The 18,807-nt window shown below is 36.9% G+C and overlaps 1 protein-coding gene across 2 annotated transcripts in view; it reads right to left on the minus strand.

Moving 5' to 3' along the window:
* Nucleotides 1-18,807, minus strand: part of adam12b (ADAM metallopeptidase domain 12b) — a 130,364-nt gene that overhangs the window by 65,601 nt on the left and 45,956 nt on the right. For both annotated transcript variants that reach the window (XM_022672557.2, XM_022672558.2), the window contains exons 4-6: nucleotides 10,915-10,993; nucleotides 10,066-10,142; nucleotides 3,405-3,591 (exon numbers count right to left, since the gene is read on the minus strand). In XM_022672557.2, coding sequence (XP_022528278.2) covers nucleotides 3,405-3,591; nucleotides 10,066-10,142; nucleotides 10,915-10,993 — 343 coding nt within the window. The remainder of the gene's footprint in view (nucleotides 1-3,404; nucleotides 3,592-10,065; nucleotides 10,143-10,914; nucleotides 10,994-18,807) is intronic.

Consider the following 18,807-nt stretch of genomic DNA (forward strand, 5'->3'; position numbering starts at 1 on the left):
TAGTTGGAGCCTGTTTAAGGTCATGCCAGAGCATCTCAATCAGAAGTTGACTAGGCCACTGTGCTTCAGATCATTGTCCTGCTACAGAACCCAAGTACACATGAGCTTAAGGTCACACAAATCACCCATGATTTTTGACCGTTTCAAGTCACCCCAGGTATTCCCAGTGTACTTTTCATGTTGTTACGATAGCGAAGACACACTGACATGCCCTAAATCAAGCTGTGCAGTGGATAGTTTATAATTGCTGGCCAGTGTGCAGTCTCACAAACAAGATAACACCTCACAACTCATTCAGATGCAGAGAAGTTATACAGTCTGGTTCAAAATATATAGATACTGTATTTTAGTAATGTACTGATATATTCAGCTGTGTACCACACCAGATCAGAGTTAAAATATATCATGAATTTAAGCATGAATATGTGCATACTTTCAAACTTTAGTCACAGGGTGTTTAATTTTAAATCAGATAAACAGCATAGAAATGATATCCAGTTTTATATCAACCCCCTCCTTTATTTTAGAGGCTCTGAATGAATTGGACAGCTGGCTGCTCAGCTGCTTCACGCTCCGCTGGGTTTTATTCTCCTATAATTTAACTTACAGAGTAAACAGATAAAAGTCTCTCAGTAACTCTACATATGAAGTCTGAAGAGCTGTTACTGCAGATTAAAAAATCCTTTTTTCCTTTACATTTTTCTTTAGTTTTTGCCATAATATGGATTATAACATTATATACTCTACCTCTTCACTACTTTACTTTAACTGATGCTCTCAAACACATTAAGAGACAAGAAATTCAAGTAATTAACTCTTGACGAGTTCAGCACAGCTGTTAACTGAAAGCTTGAATTCCAGGTGAGTACCGAGAGGCTCCTACTTTAAGAAATCTAAAATATAAAACATATTCTGGTTTGTTTAACACTTTTTTGTTTACTAAATAATTCAATATGTTTTTTTCTTCACGGTGTAAATGAGTGTAGTATTAATATACAACGTTGAACATTAAAAAAAAATAAAAATGTAAGATGTGTCCAAGCTTTTGACTGGTACGGTCTATTTGTTTTACCTTAGTTGGTCCAATTATTGGTAACCCTGCTAGCACTGCTGGAGCAGCATTAGCCACTAATCGTGCTAAATGCTAGCTAGCTCTTTCATCATTCAGAGTTTACCGTGTTAAAACAAGCTTCATGAGAGGAACTGCTAGCTGACATCACCCTGGCTTACACTTTATTATTATTTTTTTTTTACACAAATTACAGTTTTGTTTACTTAGCTTAGCTTTTCTGCTAAATTAGAAGGAAAACATGGCAACACCCCTGTTCCTTACTAGTGTCGCATAATGCGCCTTACAATCCGGCACGCCTTATTGTATAGTAGAAAATTACGATACTCTCAAATTAAACCTAAAATTCTGCAATTTAATCAGAAAATATGATAATTAAATATATTTGACATGACTGTACATAATAATTATGTATTTTGTGCTTACAAAATAAAGAACAACTAAAATTATTATATTATTGTATGGATATTAATGTATTAATATAATGTTAAACTGAACTCAAATTATACAGAAATAAATACATTGAAAACAATCAATAATAATTCAAACAATGCAAAATAAAATGAAAATGTCAAAAAGAAATCCTTGTCTGAATAGACAAGTTTTAAAATTGACTGCTTTAATCTGTTAAATGCTATTAGTCAAAACTGCCACGGTTTATCATTATATAGTTTCCACAGTTTTTATATAAAAGGATTCTGATCTTTCTCAGATTATAATCATAAAGTCACACAGTTTCATCACTTCCATTTCCATTCTTCCAAAACTGTCATTAAGTTCTTTATAGCGTATATTTTTCAGTGTAGAGATATAATCTGTATGATAGCTTTATAAATGTGAAATTACTGCGCTCTGTTATCCTGCTGGATCAGTTAGCATGTGATCAGTTCAGCAGGATCTCCGCTCTGATTGGGTGAGATGGTGAGTTACTGTTTGATGTTTTATTGAGAGATCAGAGCTGGTTTATCGTGTGTGAGATGCGTGGGATTCTACAATCGTCTCATCTGCCTTAACTCAGACATCAGACTCCGACATGTGACATCCACAGAAGAAACTCAGACTGAGAGGAACGAAAGTTTAAAGTTGCTCTTCAGGCCACATTTATGGATTTATGGTGTTTTTTTGAGTGTTTAATTAATTAAACATGGTAAAATTACACTTTGACATTTACTTTACCTAGAGTAGGGTTTCCAATATATTTCATTAGTTTTTAAAACTATATTAGTTCTTTTAACACATAATTAACTTATTTTTACCGTAATTTAGGTTTATTATAAGGCACACTTTCAATAAACATTTATTTTCTGGTCTATTATCATACATAAGGTGCACCGGATTATATGGCGCATTTTATGCTACACTAGTAACTAGTAGTAGGAACGGTTTTCCTTCTAAATCAGCAGGTAAAGCTAAGTTAAGTTATGCAAACAAAATGTAATTCTTAAAAAGAAAAGATTAAGACAAGTTAAACGAGTGTTGGATGTTAATCTACACAGATTTCTCTCCTAAAAACTGTTTATTTAGGTGAGTAAAGCACTTCTGTTTATTTACAGTAAGCTTAGATTTCCAGATTTTAAAGCATTAGCATTAGCGGCTAACTGTTAGTCAGGGCGATATTAGGTAGCGGTTCATCCCACGTAGCTTGTTTTATGTTTTAACATGTTAAAACTCGCTTCTGAATAACAAAAGAGCTAGCACTATAGTTAGCCGCTAATGCTAATGCTGCTCCAACAGTGCTAGCCAGGGGTTAGCAGCAGGCTACAAACTACATACTAAAAATATAGCGGCTAATGCTAATACTGCTTCAGTCTCTGTGCTGGAGAACTAAACTGAATCTCCTGTATAACTCTGTACTTCAGTGTTCAGAGTGGCTTTACTGCTCCTTAATACCTGACTGATAGAATTCATACATAAGGAGCACCGGATTATAAGGCACACTGACATCAGCCTTAATATAATCCTAAACTTCAACGCTATTTTAATGAAGGGGTGATAGGCGTGAAAATAGACTGTAAACGGGGTGTAAGATAGCAACTAGCACTGCAACGCACCTTTCGCAGGGTGTATAATAGGGCCACACTTGATTCTAATTAGCTTTCTGACTTATGATTGTTCTTAATGAAGACATGTACGATCTATATGTGTATATTGTGTTTTTTTCTACTACTAAAAGTGATTATTCACCTCTGTTGTTCACTACTTGTACAACTATACTAATGTGATGTTACAGCAATCCTGATTTAATGTGATAGATCTGAAATGTAATGTAGTTTAAACTGGGCGTGTAAAAAGAGAAGGAAGATAAAGATAAAGAGAGATAAGAAGATGTTCTGACCCTGCTGTTGATGGACTGTAGAAATCCTGCAGATCCTCTGTGATTAAAGGTGGAGATGTTGTGTCCGTGGCCGCAGGTTCCAGAGGGCGGGGTCAGAAGCTCTGCTCTGTAGATCACATGTGTACCGTTCTCCGGCTCAAACGCAGGTTCCACCATCAACGTCTCATTTTCAAGTAAGATGAAGCCCCTGTAGAACACATCAGAACCGGCACAGTGAGCACATTAGAAGTTAGCTAGTTATCTGCTTTGATGGCCTTTAGATGTTTGACCTTCAAATCTTTGCCTGTCACTCATAGATGTTTCTTGACCTCATAGATGAGTCTGTGTTGTGCTCTTGGGGTAATTTTGGGGTAAACTTTGCCCTCTCTTAGCATTATTCTCTCAGTCGGCTTCATGAGGCAGAACCTGAAATGCTTCTCCAGTGTCTTTAAAGAGTTTCTAGAGGTGCTTGAGCTCTTGTTAAATCCTGCCAAAAATAAAACTGAAATTAATAGTTAATAAACCCACAGTTTACCTGATTTTTACTGTTATTACTCTAAAAGGATACAGTATTTACTCAGTAAATACTTAGAAATAACAGGGAGTGGGCTGCATTATGTAGTGTACAGTGTTTTACCATTCTTACTCTATAAGTACACAGTAATTACCCTATAAAACGCAGGCTGTATTATAAAGCGTTACACTTTTTGTTCACTAAGTAGTTAATTTCGTCATAGTTTGGATGGATTTAGTATTAATCTACAATGCAGATGATTTAAAAAAAGAAAAAACACTGAATTTAAGATGTGTCCAAACTTTTGACTTGGGACCAAGTTCAAACCAAACGATTATAACACACACAAATTTTGGGTTACAAAAACAGTTATAATTTGTACAAAATCTGTACAAAACACTCAACTCAAAAATACAGAAGTTTATAACCTTTAACAGCAGTTTGGGGTCCTGCGTTATTCAGCAGGGCAGCAGCAGCAGAGCTGAAGTTGGGAAACTCTGGGAGTTTTTAACATTTAATACAATTTCACTTCGGCCGCTTGTTTATCATCTTCAGTAACTTCAGCTGATTGGAATTCACCTCCTGAGACCTTTAAAAGTCACTGAACACATTTACACACCATAACCCTGCTGAAGAAACACACCCTACAGTTCTCTATGTACTGAGCGTTTTATTATATTTATCTTTTTTCAGCCCAGTGTAAATTACGGTATAATATATTATTATATGTTAGTGTGCTTCTCAATTTACAAAATAATGCTGACCGGTAGTTACCCTGAGAATGGCCTTTTAAATCTTTGTCTGATGTTTCTTGACCTCATAGATGAGTCTCTGTTGTGCTCTTGGAGTAATTTTATTTTTATTAACACACGGGTATTTCACAGTGAAATTTAAAATGAATAAGCTAATTGTGAAAAGAAAAATAAAAGCTTCACTTGGCTTTTCCTATGTGTTTTTTTTTTCAGTATTACAGTATTATATGTTAGTATTTTTCTTAAAGTGAAAATAATGCTAAGCCCTAAGAATGGTCTTTTAAATCTTTGGCTGTCGTTTCTTGACCTCATAGATGAGTCTGTGTTGTGCTCTTGGGGTAATTTTGGGGTAAACTTTGCCCTCTCTTAGCATTATTCTCTCAGTCGGCTTCATGAGGTAGAACCTGAAATGCTTCTTCAGTGTCTTTAAAGAGTTTCTAGAGGTGCTTGAGCTCTTGTTAAATTCTGCCAAAAATAAAACTGAAATGAAAACACTAAAATAAAAAAATGAAAATACCATTTTGTACCATTTTACACTTGCTTTTTCCAAACATGTGTAAAAAAAATACTATGACAAAATCAAATCATGACATTTGCAATTAAATTTTTCACATGAGCACGGGTCATATGTGACGAATAAATAAATAAAATTCAAATTAAAAAGGCTTTTTGCCATTTTTTTTATTTTCATTACCATACAGGTATTTCACAGTTAAATCTAAAATTAATGAGCTAACTGTGAAAATAAAAATAAAAGCTTCACTTGGCTTTTTTCTATGGTTCTCAACCAAAAAAAAATTGTTTTTTTTTCAGTACCATATAAATTATAGTATATTGTGTTATTGTGTTTCTGAATGTGAAAATAATGCTGACCTGTAGTCGCCCTATGAATGTCTGTTGGACAGAAGAAGGAAATGAGATCAGATAACTCAACTAAAATGAAATTAAAAATATGAGGATAGAGGTTAAACTGGAAAACTGGAAACAGATGACTGTAGTATGTGCGTGCATATTATATATTTATATATTTTCTAGCCAGTGTATTCAGTATCTAATAAATCCCTTTCTTTTGGCCTCAGATTGTCTCCAGGTTCATATTGCTGCTCCACGCCCTGTTACTCTACAGGGAGGTCTACACAGAAAAAAACAAAAAAACAAAACAGAATCGTTCACACTTCTACAGTTTCTCAACAGGAATTCATTTCTCAACATGGATTACTGGTTCTGCAAGTATCTAAAACAACATAAAACAAACATAAACACTTGAGTGCAAGTATGATTAAGATACATTTCAAGAGTTTTGTTGTGTTGTGATGCTCATTGCTATCTCATACCCCATCAACAGTCTATCTTCATGCCTTGTACCTGGGACCTTTAAATAGCAAAGTCGCTTCTGAATACATCTACACCAAGGGGAGTAGTAGTCTGAAAGTAACGTGTGTTCAGGTAAATTTCTGGTGTATTACTAGCTTGGTTAGGGAAAAAAACAGGTGTGCCACTGACTGACTAAAACCCTGACAACTATCAATCGTCAGACGTTCATTGCTATCTTGGCAAAAAAGTACTTTTACTCAAGTAAAAACTACTTTATTTTGAGTATAAGTATGATAACGCTATCCAAAACCCTGACAGCAGTCAACCGTCTGATATTCATTGCTATCTTGGCAAAAAAAAAAAGACTAGAATAAAAGTACAAGTACTCAAAAAAAAGTTAAAAAAAGACTTGAGTAGAAGTACAAGTACTCTATCAATCAGGTAAAAAAAGACTTAAGTAGGCACTGAAGTGTTGTTTAATCACCACACTATTTACTTAGTTTTTTATATTTTTGCTTTTTATTCCTGTATATGTAAAACACTTTGAATTAGACACTGTATATTAAAGGTGCTATACTAATGAATCCGTCTGCTCTGCAGATCTCTTCTGTTTATAAGAATTTGTCTTTAAATGAGGAGACAACACTGTTTGAATTCTCCTTTTTTGAACAAGGCCAAACTAAACACAGTTTTCCTTTCTATTGCACTTTTATATCTGATCCAATTTAATGCTGTTTCTCCGCGTCGTTCCGTAACCCTCCCGCTGGATCACGCAGGTCAATGACGAAGAAATAAAAGTAACAAAAAAAAGTGCTCAAAACATTGGAGAAGAGAAATAGACTGATACTGTGCTCACAAAGAGCGGGAAATGTCTGTATTGATGTCCTCCCACTTTGTCGTGCAGTATATGGATGACTCACAGATATATATAAATATATACACGTATATATACACGTCTACACAGAGCTGTGCAGACCGGAGGCCGAGCGCCGTCCACAGGGGGCCTTTTTATCCACCACAATCAAACTCAACCAAGAACTGCTTCACATCATTTCTGCTTTTCTTGTGCAAACAAATAAACCCAGAGAGAAACTGGCGCAGGGAGCTGAAGTGAGGGAAACAGCGGTGGGTTTTTTGTGCGTTCACGTAACTCACACTTAATAGAGACTCTTTAAAGAATGATCAGTAGAGTCTATAACTCAAACTATATAAACACACATCGATTAAAGAGCCGTTTTACTGAAGGAAAACAGCTGCTGAGTGAATCTGAGAGACTGAGGCGTCTGTGTGTGTGTGTGTGTGTGTGTGTGTGTGTGTGTGTGTGTGTGTGTCACTCTGGGCTGTAGATAAACACAAATACACAAACACTGCACTACACACTGTTAGTGTGTGGGGTTTAGCCTACATACAGCTTTTAGTATGTAAATCTAGAGAAACACATTTTTAATCCCCTTCATTCTTTAATCCAATCAGAACAATTTAAATATCACAGTAAAATAACTAAATAATTTAATGTGATTCAAGAATGCAGATAATGTAAGACTACAAACAGTTAAATTACATATATATTATATATATATTTGATCACTGTAGTAGGTGAGATATTTGCAGTTACAGGTTATTAATATCTTATAAGGAATAGTTCACTTTTCAAGCCTCAGTTAGCATCTTATGTAGTTTTATATTTCTTACTATCTATTTGTTTTTATTTTATTTATATATTATAAGGTACAATTAATATTTCAATTAATATATAACTGTTTTATTTGAGTTTAGTTGAGTTAATTTTTTTATTTATTTCATCCTTTTATTTATTAGATTTTCTGTTTTCTTTTTAATTTTACTCTAATAATTTATTTATTTATTTTTAATCAGAGTTATTTTTATCTACTTAAATTTTGTTTTATTTTTTATTATAATAATTAATCTCTTTATTTCCTTGCCCACTTATCCTTTATTTTGAATTATTTTGTTTTCTTAATTAAATTTTAGTTGTTTGTTTTTCTAATGTTTTTGTCATAATTTTTTTATTGTTTTGTTTATGAAGTTCCTTGTTTTAGCTAAATGTGATTAAATACTTGATTTTAACGTTAATACAATTTTTAAAGTCCCTTTAAATTGTAAATTCTCAGCTGAACTGAAAATGAGGGTTAGTCTTAATGTATTCCCAATTGAAAATAAAATTTGATTGATTGATTGATTGATTTATGTTTTTACAGCTTTAATATATCATGTGTGTTTCATATAATTAAAATAAATGCAAAAACTACTGCAATAATTCACATTATTGTAAGCAGAGTAGTAAAACACAGAAATTATTAATTAAAATGTGTTTTTAATCCCCCTTTTTTAGACATTCTTAGACATTTGCCCAAATCTGACATAAGCTGCTGTGATTTTTCATGGGTTTTATGGCAAAATCTGTCAAAATATTAGAAGAAAAGATTTTTTTGTATTATTTTTCTGTTCAGAGCTTAATCTAAACCAACAAAATCAGCAGTAAATTTCCACTCCAGCCTCCAGCTTCCTCACATCTGTCTTTCTGAACAGTTTATAGAGATGCAGATGCAGATTGTGATGAGTTTTCATTAAAAAGCTTTGAGTAATGGTTTAGAAAAGTCTTTGTACAGAAGGCGATTGTGGCGGAGGACTTCCTGACTCCTGCAGTTCGTGTTTTACTTATTTGTCCGGTCAGCCTCTGATGGTGAATTTATTACGAGCAAATGTTCTCGGTAATTACATTTAACTGCATCTGCAAAGGTTTTCATGACATGTTAAATGCTTTTCATCACATTGTGTGCTTTTGATACGGACGATTAAGCGGAGGATGTTGCTGAAGGCTTTATCGATGGTCTAACTCATGCTGTCAGCTTTATAATCTCAAAAAATACATCTTTATAGATCAGAGACAACGTGACCATGAGAGACAATATGTGGAGCAATACATGTTCAAAAACTAAAGGTCCATAATTAAAATAATATACATAATTCATGCGCAAAAAACACAGTTATAAGTCTAATTTTATCATTATTTCATTCATTTTAAAATATAATGTCTAGTTGTGTCTCTAGTATGAATGAATGCCATGTGAGCTGTTGTTTTTGTGAAAAAAAAGAAGTGCACCGATGATCTGGTATAACACTGCTTTAGTCCGCTTGAGGAGTGGGCGGGGAGGCAAGGAGAAGCCATAGGATAACATCGGCTCTGATTGGCTAACAGCACTGCTGGAGACAACACACCAGGAGGCATCAAGACGAGTTAGAAATGTTTTAAAATAAAAACATTTTAACACTAATAACAGTCTTTGAAATATTATATGTTACAACATGTTTACAACATGTGTAATAATGCCCTGCAAAGTCCAGTTCAGCCTATACTGACCTAGTCTCTCAGAGTAAAACACCAAATCCACCGGAGATCCTATTTAAACCTATAGTTACTTACATACAGAAGTGGGTAGTCCAGGTCCAGAAAGTAATAAAAAAAAAATCCCACCCGGGGTGGATTTTTACTTTTAACTAGTGTTTTAACTAGAACTGTTCTAAACATCTAAACACCTACCTATCTCAACTGTAATTGGCTGGTGGTGTTTTTCCTCCATAGACTAATTATAACCATTTCTTTCTTAGCTCTGAATTACTGGGTAAAGTATATAAACACTGATGTGTTATTCGCACAAATAACACAGGAATGAACTGCATGCTGCAGTTCTAGCGCTGTTAGCTCCTCCTATCTGACGAAACGGCGTCGCCGCCTGGCTTCAGCTCTGTCTGTGGGCAGTGCCGAGCCGAGGTGGGCGGGGCCATGAATACTAATTCACGGGTTGATGTAGACACGGTGCTTTTCCTGATCGACTCGTTTTGTTTTTCTGAATATTTTTTTTTACTAGCTGCTGCAGACAATGATGAAGAGGATGAGGAAGAGTTTCATCATGTGCAGCATCATGAACAACTCAGAGACCTGCTGTATTTCACAAACAATAAGAACAAAAGGACGATAGAAGTAGAGCTGGCCTTCAATTAGCCCTTAAATGTCCTTTAATTAGAACCGAAAACCCATTAATGAAGTGCCGGGACGCTAAAGCAATGATGTCATCCTTACCTGAGACCGGAGCAAGTGCTGAGACTGACATCAGAGTGGGCGTGTCCTTGGACCTTGCCATGGTAATAGCAGTTCGTCTGGAAAAGAAAAAGAAAAGAAAACCTGGGTCAATTGCTGCGAGCCAAGGCAAATGACCCGCAACTTGGTGGCCAACCAATCATAGCCTGGCAATCTGGTGGAGCCTGAATTGACAGCAGTACTGGAAATAGAAAAAAAACAACATTTACACACACACACACACACACACGTACAGTGTGGACGTCTGGTGATGGACATGGGTTGAAGGAAAATTGATGGTTCAAGGAACCTGTTAGCATGAAGCAGACAGATGGTGTGAGTTATTTTCCCGAGTAGGAAAAAAGGAGAGAGGGAGGTGATGGGATGTGAAAACCCTGCTGTAAATGTACAGGAAGATGGAATAAATGGAAGAGCAGCTCTAAAACATCTGTAGCAGTTGATTATAGCAACTTCTGAGGTACAGGGGTTGGACGGTGAAACTGAAACACCTGTTATCATTTTAGTGTGGGATTTTAGGTTTCATGGCTAAATTGGAGCAGCCTGGTGTAAATAAAGAATTAATTTAGGTAACAGGACTGAGTGTTGAGATTGAGCTCCTCAGTCATCGTTACAATAAGATCAAATATACAGAAAAAGTAATGAGGGAACTTTGAGGAAATGTTGGTCTTCCCATGATCTTCAAAAGAATGCTCATTGCTATCTTGGCAGTAATTTGTCAACAGTTGTATATTGTATACAGCTATATGTTTCTGCTATATTTGCTACAGTGCTTTAAGCAGGTTTTAAAGATATTAACAGTAACAGTGAAGAGTATCAGTGGTGTAATCTTACCATAGTGTTGTGAGTGTGAGTAACAGCTTCTCCGTCCTCTCTGTAGTGCGTTTCACTATAACTGCTGCTGAAGAGACCCCTGAAAAAGAGCACAAACAAAACACACGCTTTTACACACTTTACAGATTTCAGCTTTTAACCTAAAACAGGCACTGCTTTAAAACTGGGTTAATGACAGTCAGTCAGGTATGAGCGGTTACTGCATTAATGCTGTTTAATAGCTGAGAAAAGAGTCTTTATAAATAAAAACTGCTGTAAGAGAACATAAGATTAAACATAGGAGGACATTTTACACACACACACACACACACACACACACACACACATACATATATATATATATATATATATAGATAGATATATAGATATATAGATATACAGTTGTGGTCAAAAGTTTACATACACTTGTAAAAAAACATAATGTTATGGCTGTCTTGAGTTTTCAATAAGTTCTACAACTCTTATTTTTCTGTGATAGAGTGATCGGAACACATACATGTTTGTCACAAAAAACAGTCATAAAATTTGGTTCTTTCATAAATTTATTATGGGTCTGCTGAAAATGTCACCAAATCTGCTGGGTCAAAAATATACATACAGCAACAAAATTTGTCAATTTTGGTGATGTAGCGAGTTGTGTCAATCAAATTAGCTTCATGTCATGGCCTCTTCACTTCTTGTAAGTGATTCTGATTGACTACAGCTGTTGACTTCTCATGAGCCCATTTAAATAGGGCTCATTTGACCCAGTGATTAGACTCAGCTACAAAAGCTACAATGGGAAAGTCAAAGGAACTCAGTGTGGATCTGAAAAAGCGAATTATTGACTTGAACAAGTCAGGGAAGTCACTTGGAGCCGTTTCAAAGCAGCTACAGGTCCCAAGAGCAACTGTGCAGACAATTATACGCAAGTATAAAGTGCATGGAACAGTTGTGTCACTGCCACGATCAGGAAGAAAACGCAAGCTATCACATGCTGCCGAGAGGAGATTGGTCAGGATGGTCAAGAGTCAACCAAGAATCACCAAGAAGCAGGTCTGCAAGGATTTGGAAGCTGATGGAACACAGGTGTCAGTCTCCACAGTCAAGCGTGTTTTACATCGCCATGGACTGAGAGGCTGCCGTGCAAGAAAGAAGCCCTTGCTCCAGAAAAGGCACCTTAAGACTCGGCTGAAGTTTGCTGCTGATCACATGGACAAAGATAAAACCTTCTGGAGGAAAGTTCTCTGGTCAGACGAAACAAAAATTGAGCTGTTTGGCCACAACACCCAGCAATATGTTTGGAGGAGAAAAGGTGAGGCCTTTAATCCCAGGAACACCATGCCTACTGTCAAGCATGGTGGTGGTAGTATTATGCTCTGGGGATGTTTTGCTGCCAGTGGAACTGGTTCTTTGCAGAAAGTAAATGGGATAATGAAGAAGGAGGATTACCTCCAAATTCTGCAGGAAAACTTAAAACCATCAGCCCGAAGGTTGGGTCTTGGGCGCAGTTGGGTGTTCCAACAAGACAATGACCCAAAACACACATCAAAAGTGGTAAAGGAATGGCTAAACCAGGCTAGAATTAAGGTTTTAGAATGGCCTTCCCAAAGTCCTGACTTAAACCCCATTGAGAACATGTGGACAGTGCTAAAGAAACGGGTTCATGCAAGAAAACCATCACATTTAGCTGAACTGCACCAATTCTGTCAAGAAGAGTGGTCAAACATTCGACCTGAAGCTTGCCAGGAGCTTGTGGATGGCTACCAAAAGCGCCTAGTTGCCGTGAAAATGGCCAAGGGACATGTAACCAAATACTAATGTTGCTGTATGTATATTTTTGACCCAGCAGATTTGGTGACATTTTCAGCAGACCCATAATAAATTTATGAAAGAACCAAATTTTATGACTGTTTTTTTGTGACAAACATGTATGTGTTCCGATCACTCTATCACAGAAAAATAAGAGTTGTAGAACTTATTGAAAACTCAAGACAGCCATAACATTATGTTTTTTTACAAGTGTATGTAAACTTTTGACCACAACTGTATATTTAAATATTGCTGCTGCCATGCAAAAGCCTTGAATCTTCATTTTATTTAATTTTTTATTTTAGTTATTTTAAAATGATTAAAAATCCCTGTATTTGTAAATTCTCGGCTATATTGAAAATGAGGGTTGCCCTCATTGTACTTCCGAGTTAAAACAAAGGTTAATTGATGGATTAATAATAGTCCTTTTATTTTCAAGTTTAAATTTATCAGTAATAAGACTTCACTATAATTTACTGCAGGAATCTGTTGATGCAGTGTATAATAATATTTAATGCACTGGCCCATATTAGAGGAACAGATTATAGAATTGTGTCAGACTGAGAATCTGAGAGTCTGAGAGACTGAGAGACGGGAATGGAGGAGTCGATTTTTTGGAGATAAAGATGAAAAGTAGTAGAAATGGGACAGTGTTTGATCTGATCTCAGGAACACATGTAGACCTGTGAATACTGCAATATAGATGTGTTGATAATGTGTACATATGTAATGAGTGTGTTTGTGTGTGTGTGTGTGTGTGTGTGTGTGTGTGTGTGTGTGTGGCGCTGGCGGAGACGGAAGTGTGCCGTGTTGGACATGCTGCTGCTGACATGATGAAATCCTAATGTAATCACCTCAGCAGCATTAGCAGATGGCTCTGTTGAGACGAGTGTGTATGCGAGTGTGTATGTGAGAGTGTATGTGTGTATGAGTGAGTGAGTGAGTGTGTGTGTGTGTTGCTCCAGTTCTACATTACTGCAGAAAGATACTGAGCTATTTTAAACGTGTTCTAGTAAAAGAAAATATACACCAAAAAACAAGACGATCAAGAACAGCACCTTGTCTACATCAACCCGTGAATTCTCGTCAGATAGGAGATAACTAACAGCGCTAGGAGCAGCATGCAGTTCATTCCTGTGTTATTTGTGCGAATAACACATCAGTGTTTATATACTTTACCCAGTAATTCAGAGCTAAGAAACAAACTACTGTTTTTTTTTTCCCCAGTGCAGTGGGCAGGGCTAAACTTTTCAAGTTTTACTGTTTGATTGGTTTATAAACTTGTTCAATGGCTATTCATGGTTCCATCTATTGTAATGGATGCAGGGTCTAAAAGGGTTAATACTGGTACTGTATAGAATACATTTATATGTTGTATATTTTCTCTGATTGACTACATTCTCAGTAAAAGTAAAATTACATAAGTTTAAACTTGAGAAAAAAACATCCGAGCTGTAATATGTTGTTGGTACAAATCCCACGAGGAGAACATCTTCATTTATTGCACGCATTTGCACATGAAAAGGCAGAGATAATGGGAAAGGACAGGTTTTTAATATTAATGCCACTACTCGCATTTCAAGGTCTGATTTGACGTTTGAATCCCTTCTGCGGAGCTGAATCCGTCTGTCATGTTTATATAGTGTTTTTTTTTTAGTTTACCGACAAAATAAAGTCTGAAAAGCTCAATGTCAGTGTATATTTTCTAAAATTCCTCTTCTGGTTCCAAAGCAAGTAATCTGCAATTAAAATATTAAATATAGATAAGTGTTTCACGGGTGAATAAAGGCTTACGTAAACAGATATTTGTATTCTGAAGGCAGAGCGGCGTGTTTCTGGCACTGGTGTGATGATTCTGCCAGATGGGTTTAGACCTTGGGCGAGCGTATCAGTGAAATGCACCGGTGCGCTGCCTCTCGCACGTGGGCTGCTCGCTGCACGGTGGTTGTCAGGGCGCGGGGATGAATGCTTCTCGGTTATGTTCTATTAGTCCGTCCTTCAGTAACGGCAGCTGGATGGGTTTGACTTCTATTCTCCGGCGTTGGAAGCGTCTGGCGACGGCGGGAGCGGAGCCTTGTTTTCTGGAGACACTTCAAAGGCCGTTTCCCCAAAAGGCTTTGATGTTCTGGTGGAGGAATCGGCGTGACAGCGACCGCGAATCCCAATCCCGAACGTGCTGCGGCTCCCTCACCGCCCGCGCCAAGAGAGGAGGGAACTCTGGGAAATCGGAGCTGTGGAGGAGGCTGCGCTCCTAATGCTGCAATTAGGGATTAATATTACAAACTAAAACCCGGCCTCTGAGGGGTCAGACTCAGCGCGGAGCTTTTTTTATTATAGATTTACCACAGTAGAGCTTTAACATATTCATCTTCATCTTTAAGGCAAACGAAAGAAACAACAGAACATCCAGAGGAAATCTGACCTGTGTTCTTACAAAATAAAGGTTCCTTAAACTGGTAACTGTATGTAAATGTTAGATTTGGTACTTTGGTACTTTTCACATGATGTGGAGGATCTTTAAACTTTCCATCTGATTTAGAAAACTGAGATTTAGAACTGATTTCTGATTTTAAAAAATGGCCACATTGGTATTAAAAAGCAATATGAGGAGACGTTACCTTGACTGTAACGATTGGTTCTAATCCCTGGGCTCATTTCCTTGTGCTGAAATTTCCTTTCAAGTCTCAGTTTGGTTCTAAACCTGAAGCAGTTTAATCTGGCACTTCCTTAGATCTTATCCCTGAGTTGCCTGTTCTGAGGCTCCCTCCCTAACTATGATTTGTTCTAATCCCAGAGTTGGCTATTCCGAGATTACTTCCCTGACTATGATTGGTTCTAATCCCTGAGTTGTTTGTTCTTAAACTTCCTCTCTCACAATTGTTGCTTACAATCCTTGAGTTGTTGGTTCTGAGACTTCCTATATGCCTATGATTGTTTATAATCCTTGTTCTAAGGCATCATCCCACATGATGGTTGGTTCTAATACTTATCTAGTTGCTTGTCTTAAGATTTTCTTCTGTCTGGATTTGCTGACATATGTTCTTTAACCTGTTTCATGTGATTTTTCTTGTTCCTGTGCTGAGATCTGACCTCCTGTTGGATTGGATGAGAAAGAACTTGCACCAAAAGCTATTTAAGATGCCGTTTCACAAATACATGCATTTTCAGTTTCTGTGCCACGTGCTTGTTGAGCAAGCAAAATCACATTATTAAAAAATGTGATTATTATTTTGTAATCAAATTTTGGATTTGCCATGACAAGTTAATATGCACACCTCCAAAATAAGCACATAAACACAGTAAAAACATAGGCAGCACACACTGCACATGCTTTAAAAAAACTCCAAATGTTATAAATATTGATACAGGTGTCTCTGCGCCAATACAGCATTTTTTTATGCTGACAATTTAATTCTGACACGCCGCCACATCAACATTCTGAGCAAAGCCGTAATTTGATATGGTGGGTGAGTTGTGAATTGCGGAAAGCTTTCCATGCATGGAATATCAATTCACAGACTGCGCACTGCTCATAACGCAGAGAGAGAGCGACAGATAGAGGACAGACAGTCGTCTCTCTGCTCAAACAGCTTCAGAGTGCAGGAATCTGAACTCTTACTGAGAAAACTACAATATAATCCTCCACCACTCTAATCAACCAATCATACGTTGCCCGACAGGTTGCACAACAGAGCACTACCATATTAGTGTGTGTGTGTGCACGAGTGTGTGTGTGTGTGTGTGTGTGTATCTGTGTGTATGTAAGGCCAATGTTGTCCTCACTATGGGGACAGAATATCATCTGCTAGGCCTTTCAAGATATCTGCGTTTCAATGAATGATACAGTATGTTGTCAAAGGAATTATTGCAATAAACAATTATATCGTACAGTATTTTTCGCATTATAAGGCGCACCGGATTATAAGGTGCATTATGCAATACTAGTAAGGAACAGGGGTGTTGCCATGTTTTCCTTCTAATTCAGCAGATCTCACAGCTGTAAAGCTAAGCTAAGCTAAGTAAACAAAACTGTAACTGTAAAAAAAAAGAAAAGTCAAACGAGCGCTGGAAGTTCTGGTAGTAATCTACACAGATTTCTCTCCTGAAAACTGTTAATTTGGGTGAGTAAAGTGCTAAGGCTGGGTGCAGCAGCATTAGCATTAGCATTAAGGGCTAACCGCAATCCAACAGCACTACACTGAGGAACCATGAGTGTTCCGATAAGCCAGAGTGATACTAGCTAGTGGTTTGTCCCATGTAGCTTGTTTTAACACAGTAAACATGCAGACTACAGTCTGATATACTCATCTCTGAACAGCGTAAGAGATAGCGTTTAGTGTGCTTAGCAGTTAATGCTAATGCTGCTCCAGGAGTCCTAGCTAGGGTTAGCAGCAGGCTACAGATTTTCTATGAACTCCGTGCTCCTCCGGTAAATTTAGTCCCGTCCGGACACACATCTTCGAGTTTCGTCTCCTCGCCTTTAATAAAATAGCTATTTGTCCACTGCTGCAAACCGTAATTACACTTTGGGCGTGTAAACAACAGTGAGTGGAAATGGAGGAGCTACTGAACGCCGTGATGTCATGTGACCGAGAAAAAAGCCTTAAAAACTTACTGGTCCTCCTGTTTTTTTCAATTGTAGTCCGGTTGCAGGAGTTTTATAACTGAGTAGAAGTGAGAAATATTTTTCACAGATGCCCCCTGAGAAAATAATCCCGTCCGGATAGGACTATAAACGCCCTGTGATTCCCACCCTTACACAATACAGTACACTTCGCTTGAGACTCATCTCCACAACTCAGCCTGGAGTTCAAGGAGTTCAGCATCAGCTGGCAGGTCCTGCCTCAGATAACTCACACTCACTCACACACTGACAACGAGGATCCGACTCTGACCGTGTTTTTAATGTAGACGCAGCTTTAATCTTTCACTACAGGAAAAGTGCAAAGAAGCTGCAGCCGTTAATCTAATCAGCTTTTATAAAACACGTCATTCCTGCTGCTCTGCTGAGGAGCTGCAAACCCGAGCACATCATCACACATCCTCTCAGACACTCCACATTTACACTTACATGAGAAGTTGGGAAAAAAGAAAAAGAACCGGTTTATTTGAGTATTCAGCCCCCCGGTCTTTATCTCATCTGGATTAGGAGGACGGGTGTGAGATGAATGTGAATTTACTCCACGATTCTCATTCTTTATTTTTTTTCTCACTCTCTTACAGAATCCTGATCATCAGGGTGGGAATTCATTCAGGTTCCCACCAGTTACAACTCAGCATTTACTTACTCCTTAAAATCCAGCACTGTCTGATTGAGATGTTTCTCAGGCTGAATGATGAATAAATGTGTTCGTTCATTAGCTTCTACTTCAATGAATAAAACAAAAGAGATTATCTATTTTTTTGTAATTTACTGTAATTTACCTTTCAACTTCTAAAGCTTCTACTTTTTTGTAGTTCTTTAATGTCTGGTAAGTGTTTAAAGAGCATTACAAAAGCATACAAGGTAAAAAAAAATAGATTTTTTAGATTCAGCACACCTTAAACTGAGGTGTATAAGAATCACTGGTAAGATGAACACGTGACTAAAGACCCAAGAAACCAAAGAAACCCATAAATATAAGTATTTTCCTGTTAAAAGTGATGATTAGCACAATTTTACCAGAGTTTAATGTGTAATTTCAATGCGTTTTGTCTAAATTCTTCATAAGAAGCATAAAAACAAATGCTAGTAGCTTGTCTCAGTAGTTAAGCTAAGCTTGATAACTTTTCCGTTCCACCTTAAATGGTTCAACAGACAAAAGTGGAACAGAAAAATAAAATTAAACTGAATAAAAGCTAATAAAAGCTTTTAATAAAAGTTAAGAATTAAGAAATTAACAATAATCACACCAAAAAAATCACCTATTTGAATGTAGGTCAAGGGTCAACGAGCTTACTTAAGTAATTAGTGCTAAAAGGTATTCAAATTTATGCACCTGCCTAATTTAGTTTAAAGACTTATTGCACACTTTCTGTAAATCCTTTAAACTCCATTTAACTTCTCAAATATCACTGTGTTCATCTGATATATGATATATTTAACAGAAATCACAACAACCA

This window comes from Astyanax mexicanus, chromosome 14, assembly GCF_023375975.1.
Source record: "Astyanax mexicanus isolate ESR-SI-001 chromosome 14, AstMex3_surface, whole genome shotgun sequence".
In the NCBI taxonomy this organism is placed as follows: domain Eukaryota; kingdom Metazoa; phylum Chordata; class Actinopteri; order Characiformes; family Acestrorhamphidae; genus Astyanax; species Astyanax mexicanus.